Source organism: Peromyscus californicus, unplaced genomic scaffold (genome assembly GCF_007827085.1).
Source record: "Peromyscus californicus insignis strain IS unplaced genomic scaffold, ASM782708v3 Scaffold_11__1_contigs__length_118956290, whole genome shotgun sequence".
Lineage (NCBI taxonomy): Eukaryota > Metazoa > Chordata > Mammalia > Rodentia > Cricetidae > Peromyscus > Peromyscus californicus.
This window is the reverse complement of record NW_026294402.1, coordinates 114589910-114599115: the sequence shown is the minus strand read 5'-3', so window position 1 is coordinate 114599115 and position 9206 is coordinate 114589910. Positions and strand designations below refer to the sequence as shown.

Sequence of the window (9206 nt, the reverse complement as noted above, 5' to 3'; positions counted from 1 at the left end):
GTGGCTGCTGCTGAAGCCCAACATGACAGAGACCTAATGGGTCTTCATGAAAAAACTACCCTTCTGATGCCAATGGAGATTAAGAGCCCAATATCGCCAGCTTTGGCAAGCATTAATGTAAGCCTAGGAACTGTAGCCATGAGATTGGATTCTCCAGAAGAACTGCCAGCCTAAGTCATGCTGGGATCAAGAAAAATGGGCCTTGGCGGTTCGTGTTCCTGGAGTTGTATCCATGCCAGTAGATGTTCACACACTCCAGAAGAGAATTTGACATTGCTGCTACCACTGTTGCTGTTATAGCAGTGGCGGCCACCGCTGCTACTGTGTCTGGGATTACCATTTCATAATTGCTTACTACAGCTAGCACAGTGGAGACCCTGGCAACAAAAGTAGCTACCACAGTTAGTTAATCTTCCATTCTATTGGGCATGATAAATTTAATTCAGTAGTTATATACATCTTGATTGGCTTTGAAAATTATAAATTTATAAACTCAAGTTTCAGTTGCTTTTGTGGTACTATCTTACAAGGACTCCAACATACAGTATGGCTCATTAAGGAAGGGAATGGCTCAGTTGCCTTTAGCCTACTGGCTATGGGTGAGATAGGACCTCTATTGGTCTTTTCTGTGTCGAACACACAGATTGTAAGCCCAGTGCCACTTTGAGATCTTTGGCAGCAGTTAATTCTGCAGCTCACACATGACTGAGCCTGTATGATAATGAGTATTCAGAGACGGGTAATGCCTGGGGGGCGCTCACCAACCTAAGACAGAGCACCTGTGGGGCCTGGGCAGGCATCTCCATGACGGGTAAGGTGACCTGCTGCTGTGCCACGCAACCCAAGTCAGAAGCTCATTATTTAATAAAAGGGGGACCTGTAAGTCCCTGACCCCCGTTTTGGGTAACTGTTGCCTTGCTTTTGGATCTTGACCTTGATATCCTCCCTATGCTAATTCCCTGCCAGGTTCCACCCTCCTGAATGCTTAAGGGAAGTTCCTTGTCTGTGTATCCTGAATAATGGGCGTTAACAGCTTAGATGCAAGATTGTAAACATCGGTAGCGAACTTCTGCCCTCTGGGGTTCTCCCATTGTGCTGTAAGCCTGTATTTAAGACCTCCTCCCTCCTTCCATAAATGACACTCGGCATTTAAAATTATATATATATATATATATATATATATATATATATATATATATATATATATATATATATATATAAAATTGAATGAAAAAAAAAGATTCATGCAACTCTTGGTGGACTGACATTTTCTTCATTAATGTGGCCACTGGTAGCTAGCTGCCCATGCTTCTGCAAAAAAGACCCATATCCCTGTAAGTTCACTGATTCATAAAAGCAACCTGAAGGAAGTAGACCAAAGTAGAGAGAGAAAGAGAGAGAATACAGAAGCCTTGAGCAGTGTGATCAGTCACTGTTATCTTCACAGAAGCCTTGAGCAGTGTGTTAGCTACCTGTTATCTTCATGTGTGAATGAAAACCAGATCTTGCATCATAAAATAATTCTCCAAAATTTTCAAAGAAATGAAATCTTAGATGCATGTTCTCTGGGAACGGTTGAAGTAGATACTGTATGAATGTTGTGATTTAAATGAGAATGGCCCCCAAAGGCTCATATGTCTGCATGCTTAGTCCCCAGTTGGTGGACTGTGTGGAAAAGACTAGGAGGTGTGGCCTTGTTGGAGGAGGTGTGTCACTGAGGTTTTAAAAGCCCATGCCAGGCCCACTTCTTTCTCTCTTTCTGCCTGCTGCCTTCAGAGCAGGATCTAAAGCTCCCAGCTACTTTTCCAGCACCGAGCCTCCCTTCCTGCTCCCCGGCTCCTCTCTGTGATGGTCATGATTCACCCTCTGAAACTATAAGCAACCCCAACTAAAGGCTTTCTTTTATGAGTGCTTTGGCCATGGCGTCTCTTCCCAGCAATAGAACAGTGACTGAGACAGAGGTGGAAGCCAGCTGCTCAGATTTCTGGCTAAGATCAAACTTAAAATGCATAAAATGCACCCCAAAAACAAAGTACTCAGAGGGAGCTTTGTAGCATTAAGTGAATATTTAGGTAATAGAAAACCGCACCCCAGGGAGCCCACAGAAAATAAAGCCCAAATGAAACAGATGAAAATAAAATAGAGATCAGTGGGCAGGAAGTGAGCGGAAGTCGCTGTGGCCAAAGGCTGGTTCCCTGCAAAGACTAACCAACTGATGTGTCCCCTAAAACTCACCTAGGAGAGAGACAAACCCACAAACGATCATATCAGGACCGGAAAGGGACATCCTCACACTGAAAAGATGTTCAACAAAATTAATTATGAAGATTTCATGCTAATGTATTTGTGAACTTAAACAGAACAACAAAATTCCTTACAAATCACAAGCAGGTAGAAAAGCTGAATTTACCAGTCTCTGTCTGGTAAATCAAATGCAAATCTTTGTACAAAAATCAAACCTTCAAAGAGGAAGTGATGCCTTTTTTTTTTTTTTTAACAGAAACTGTTTCAGAGAATAGATTTTAAAGGGAATATTTCTCAATACATTTTGAGAAACCAAACCTGGCCAGACCATTATAAAGTGAGAAAAATTACAAAACATTACTTCTCATGAACACAAGCACAAAAATCCCAAAACTAAGAGGTTACTTTTTTCAAGGAAAACAAAAGTACTTTATCTCTTTTAAAGAAGGATATGGTGGTGCACGCCTTTGATTCCAGCACTCGGGAGGCAGGCAGATCTCAGAATTTGAGGCCAGCCTGGTCTACAAGACAAGTTCCAGGACAGCCAAGGGTACACAGAGAAACCCTGTCTCGAAAAACCAAAAACCAAACAAACAAAGGGTGGTGCTCTAGCATTTAGGGAAAAACCAAACAAACAAAGGGTGGTGCTCTAGCATTTAGGGAAAAACCAAACAAACAAAGGGTGGTGCTCTAGCATTTAGGGAAAAACCAAACAAACAAAGGGTGGCGCTCTAGCATTTAGGAGGCTGAGGCAAAAGGGTTGAGAGTTCAAAGCCAGTGAGATTCTGCCTCGGTAAACCAGGAGAGGGAGGAGGAGAAGCGGGGGGCGGGGGAGGGAGATTGGGAAGAGTGATGGAGTTTGAACCTGTGCACACCCTCCTACAAGATGTAGTCCAGGGTAGAGGAGTGGGAAGAGCGCGGATGTGAAGACAGCTGCCTTTCCCACGCCCCCGCCGGCATTTGCCTCCCTATGTAGAAGAAGATGTGGCTGCAACTCTTTTGAAACACATCTTCTAGGTTCTTCTTAAACTTTTCTCCTATGAAGGCATAGATGACAGGGTTCACACAGCAGTGTGTGAAGGAGATGACTTCCGTGACATGGGTGGCCAGAGCCAGCCTCTGGCTCAGGGCACATCCGTCCAAGACATGCATGTCGTGCAGGGACGTGAGGAAGAGAACCACGTTGAACGGGACCCAGAAGAGCAAAGACGCAATGACGACGATGAGCACCAGCTTGACGGCCCTGGTGCTGCTGCGGTTCTGGCATCCCCGCAGCTGGTGCAGGATCTTGGTGTAGCAGAATAGAAGGATGGCAAAGGGGAGCAGCAGGCCCAAGGTGTTTACTTCAAAGTGAGCAAAGAGCTTCCACCTCAAAGACTGATTGTCATAAAATGGGAAACATTGTAGAATACCATCGTCAGAGGCCACTTGATAAAATACCAGCAATGGAATGGTGGCCGTGATGGCAATCAGCCACACCACCAGGCTCAGGGCTGTGCCCACTCTGGCCGTCCTCACTTTGATGGCATAGACGGCATGGACGATAGCCAGGTACCTGTCCACGCTCATGAGGGTGATGAAGAACATGCTGCTGAAAAAGCCAATATAATACAAGCCAGAGACCACTTTACACATGACGGTCCCAAACACCCACTGGTCCAGCAGGTAGTGAGTCTGAAAGGGGAACGAGAAGACAAAAAGCAGGTCCGAAATGGCCAGGTTCAGGAGGTAGATGTCTGTAATACTCCTCAGCTTCTTGCAGGCCACAAGGACCAGGATGACCAGGCTGTTTCCCAGAAGGCCCAGCACAAACAAGATGCAGTAGAAGATGGCAAGATGCAACCTGCTGCCTCGGAGGAGGAACTCTGTGTCACAGGGCATGGTGAAGACGTCAGGGTAGTAGTCGGTCATGGTGACATTGGGTTCCAGGGTGTAATCCATCGCGGCAGGAAGACCTGACCAAAGAGGCATAGGAGGGATGCTGAGGAGTGTGTTCACACGCTGAAGCCCTTAGCACTCCCCTCTCCCCTCTCTGGGGCTCAATATCAGGGTGTTAATGGGGCACACATGCTCTACCACCAAGCCGTATTCTCCCTAGACCCTGCTTCCTTTAGACAGGGCAACTTGCTACATAGCCCAGGCTGGCCTCCAGCCTCAGCCTCCCTGGTGCTGGTATTACAGGTCTGTACCATGTACCACCTTGCTTGGCTCCTCTCTCCCTCCCTCCCTCCCTTCCTTCCTCCGTCCCTTCCTCCCTCCCCTCTCCCTCCTCTCCCCCCTCCCTCACTCCCTTCTCCCTTATTTTAACTAATTTATTTATTTATTTGTTTTTATAATTTTGAGATTGAGTCTCACTATGTAGCCTTGGCTGCCTTAGAACTCCCTCTGTAGACCAGGCTGACCTCAACTCACAGAGCTCCGCCTGCCTCTGCTTCCCGAGTGCTGCGATGTGCCACTATGCCTGGCTTCTCTTCATGTTCTATATCCATAAACAATATACAGGCAGGATGTGGTGACACATGTCTTTAGTCCCAGCACTTGGGAGGCAGAGGCAAGTGAATCTATGAGTTCAAGGCCAGTCTGGTCTACATAGCGAGTTCCAGGACAGCCAGGACTACATAGAGAAACCCTGTCTCAAACAAAAAAATATATATGTATATACAAATATAATATTTGTGTATTAATTCATAAGTTACATAAATGGTTTTATATTTCACTTTGGATGTATCCCATGGTATCCATGAATTTAGTTCATTCTTTCATTGACCCCAGAAACAACTTAAAATGCAATAGGAAAAATGATCCCAGCTACACTAAATATGAAAAGCATCAGGTTTGCCAGAAGTAAACCTAATAAAGGCTATAATTCATCCCTAATCCAAACCAGGGCTGGAGAAGAGCCAGTTCTTTAAGGTGCTTGCTGGGCAAGTGTGGAGACCTCAGTTCAACCAAAACTTACGTGTTGTGGTGGGTCCCTGTGATCCCCGTTCTGGAGACAGAGACAGGCAGGTCTCTGAGGCTCTGGCCAGCCTGGCCTGCTTGGTGAGCACAAAGCCAACGAGAGATTCTATCTCAAGAAACCTGAGGGATGGCACCAAGGCTGACCTCTCACTGATATGGGCACACATGCATACGTATGCACATATTCAGGCACACACAAAACAGAACAATATAGAATAAAATTATAGGGCCTGGGGGTGTACCTCACTGGCAGAACAGACACTTAACAAGCACAAGGCCCTGGGTTCCATCCCCAACACCACTACACACAAATCTGAAAACTTCACTGGAAGAAGTGTGATTGAAAGGAAGCCTTCTGTGTAGAAGGGCTGACCCCCAGATCTTGTCTTGCCTGACTCTCCACTCTTTCTGTTGTTGTTGTTGTTTTGTTTTTCGAGACAGGGTCTCTCTGCGTTGTTTTTGGTGCCTGTCCTGGATCTCGCTCTGTAGACCAGGCTGGCCTCGAACTCACAGAGATCCGCCTGGCTCTGTCTCCCAAGTCCTGGGATTAAAGGCGAGCTTTCACTTCCTCCTGTGTCCTGGAGAGAGCAAGGGGCATGCGTGCTCCTCTCAGCCACCAAAACATAAACCCGAATATGGGCTCAGGCTTTGGAAACATTCAAATTTTTTAGAAATGATCTGGAAAATATTAGGCTTTTCCTGACCTCTCTCTAAGGAGGTAAAAGCACCCCTGCACTGCCTCTGTGCCCTCACCCCAGGACGGTTCTGAGGTTTCAGAGCTGCCCACTCTCCGTAGGCTGCATGTCTGCCATGTGTCGACTCCTCTGTCTCATTGGCTCACCTGTATGTCTTGCTTCAGCCAGTCTGAAGGGTGACATTCAGAACTATCTCTGGTTTTGGGGACAGTTCTGTTCAGCCTTCAGAGTGGTGGCATTGCAGGGATGCTGCTGCAGCGTGCCAGGGTGCTGCTGCAGCGTGCCAGGGTGCTGCTGCGGTGTGCTAGGCTGCAGGTGCTCTTCTACTTTCAAGCTTCGGTTGATTCTACCTCAGATCCGGGGCAGAGACAAACAGAGGTCATCAGACTCCTCAGAACGGTGACGTGGGGGTGAGGTGGGGGGAGGGATCTGTCCAGAACAGATGATTAAAATAACACCTGTAAAAGTGAAAAAGCCCTAAGGCTGTTCTCTAGAATAGAGCAGGAAAGAAAAGCCACCACTGTTAGGTCTCAAACCCTGGGACAAACGCTGGGGTGCCTGTGTAACATACCAAAGCAGACCTGGGTGTTCTCCCAGCATCCCTCATTCCCTACCTGTTCCAGGGTTTGGCTGGCATACCCCACCCTCTACCTTAACTCTCCAGCCCGGGGTTGGGCTGCCCTTCCCCCAGCTACCCTCCCTATATAACCAGCCATCTGGTCACCTGGTCTCTTTCCGTCTACTCTCCAGGCCAGTCTCTTTGCCCAGGCCTCCGCTCTTAGTGGGCAGCTGCTCTCCCCTCCCCCCCCCTTACCCCCGTCCCTTCCTCCCTCTCCTCATATGGCCCAGCTCAGGATCATGTCCACTCTGTCCCTTTGGTCAACAACAAACTCTGTCCTTCTCCATACCTAGGAATACCCTTGTCCTTTCCTTTTTTATTTCTTTTTTTTTATTCAACCACCACCACCAAAAACAAACAAAAAAACTACCACACCATATCGTTTATAATAGACTATTTAGAAAGCAGTTACAGACTTTAAATTAAAAAATACAAAAGCTGGGATGTAGCTAGAGTTTTTCTGCCTGGCCCACAGTCAGGACAAATCTCTCTCACCTGCCAGTCCCACAGCCGCTCAGACCCGACCAAGTAAACACAGAGACTTATATTGGTTACAAACTGTATGGCCGTGGCAGGCTTCTTGCTAACTGTTCTTACAGCTTTAATTAATCCATTTCCATAAATCTATACCTTGCCACATGGCTTGTGGCTTACCGGCATCTTCACATGCTGTTTATCATCGTGGCAGCTGGCAGTGTCTCTGACTCAGCCTTCCACTTCCCAGCTCTATTTTCCTCCTTGTCACACCTACACTTCCTGCCTAGCCACTGGCCAATCAGTGATTTATTTATTGACCAATCAGCAACACACTTGACATACAGACCATCCCACAGCACTGGGACATCGCTCAATTGGTAAAATGTTTGCTGTGTAAGCATGGAGACCCAGCTTTGTTCCCCAGGACCCAGGTTAAAAACATCAAGTGTGGTGGTACATGTCTGTAATCCCAGCGTTGGTGCAGACACAGCAGGAGCCCCAAGATTTGCCGCTCAGCCAGCTGAATTGTTCAGCTCCTGCCTCAGAAAAATGGAAGGTAGAGAGCAAACAAGAACGACACTGATGTCGGCCTCTGGCCTCCATGCACACACACACACACACACACAAAAAAAAAAAAAAACATCTTTTTTTTTCAAGACAGGGTTTCTCTGTGTAGCTTTTCACCTTTCCTGGAACTCACTCTGTAGCCCACGTTGGCCTCGAACTCACAGAGATCTGCCTGCCTCTGCCTCCCGGCACACATAATGTTTTTACAGCATTATGGCCCTCTAGTCCCAGACAACCCAAATAGCTGGAATTATAAATGTATGCTACCATGCCCCTAGGCTGCTTAATTCCACAGTGGCATCTGACTAGTCAACATCCGTCCTAACCCCTGTGCTCTCTTCTACGAAGCAACAATCGCTGGCTCTTCAGGGACAGAACATGTACCCAGGCCAGTGGGGTAACAGGCACCAGCTGGACGACAATGTCTTGCCTGGCCATCAAGAGCCAGGGACATAAACAGATCCTTGATCAGCCAAGCAGTGGTGGCACATGCCTTTAATCCCAGCACTCAGGAGGCAGAAGCAGGCGGATCTCTGTGAGTTCGAGGACAGCCTGGTCTGCAGAGTGAGATCCAGGACAGCCAGGGCTACAGAGAGAAAAACCAAAAACCAAACAAACAAAAAACAAAAAAACCAGACTGTCGATCAACCTACCCCGAGACAGACAGGTGACCCAAGAAGGCCACAGAGGCCTTGCCCATCTAGCTCACGTGCTGTAATGGATAACAAATGATAAGCTCTCCCCATCCTGCCAATCACAGATGAGGAGCAGCAGGGAAGGCGAAGAGAGGTGCTGGACTCGTGGGGTGGGGGTGGGGTGGGGGTGGGGTGGGGTGGGGTGGGGTGGGGGTGGGGTGGGGTGGGGTGGGGGCGGTTCTAACAGCCCACCTGGCAGGATCGGAATCGCTGAGGAGACAATGCTTCTGGACCTGTCTCTGAAAGATTTTCTAGGTGATATCAATTGAAGTGGGAACTCATCCTAAGTGTCCTGGGACCAAATGAAACAGACAAAAACAAAAACCCTTTCTTCCTGTCTTAGGGACCTTACTTTTCTGTTGCTGTGGTTAAATACCCCAACAAAGGCAACTGAACAAAGGCAACTGAAGGGAGACAGTGTGCACTGGGCTCACAGCCCTGGTTCAGTCAGTTCTACAGAGAGACCAGAAAGCCATGGTGACTGTGTTCACAGTCAGGAAGCCGAGAGCAATGCATGCTGGGTAAGTCACTTTCTCCTTTTTATCCAGTCCAGGATCCCAGTCAGGGAATGATGCCACCCAGTGTGGGTGTCTTCTCATCTGGATTAGCTAATCAAGGTAATTCCAGATCTCATCAAGTTAACAATGGAGATGAACCACCACACTTTCTTTTCTTTTTTTTTTTTTCTTCCTGAGCTGAGGACTGAACCCAGGGCCTTGCGCTTGCTAGGCAAGCACTCTACCACTGAGCTAAATCCCCAGCCCCTCCACACTTCCTAAAGTTGCTTTATGGGTTGTTTTGCCACAGCAAAGAGGAAAGCAGCTAATAAATACCAGTAACAAGGAAGGTAAGATGTTCCCTCAGATGGGTCACACTGTGCCTGTGTGTGTGTGTGTGTGTGTGTGTGTGTGTGTGTGTGTGCACGTGCCTGTGTGTCTGTGTGCGTGT

General features: G+C 47.6%; 1 protein-coding gene across 1 annotated transcript; it reads right to left on the bottom strand.

Moving 5' to 3' along the window:
* Positions 1–1269: 1269 nt before the first annotated feature.
* Positions 1270–6351, bottom strand: Ccr8 (C-C motif chemokine receptor 8). Its single transcript, XM_052729924.1, has 2 exons — positions 6047–6351; positions 1270–4199 (listed from the first exon to the last, which is right to left on the bottom strand). The coding sequence occupies exons 1-2, from the start codon at positions 6081–6083 to the stop codon at positions 3124–3126; spliced, it is 1113 nt and encodes a 370-aa protein (XP_052585884.1). The 5' UTR covers positions 6084–6351; the 3' UTR covers positions 1270–3123.
* Positions 6352–9206: the final 2855 nt, after the last annotated feature.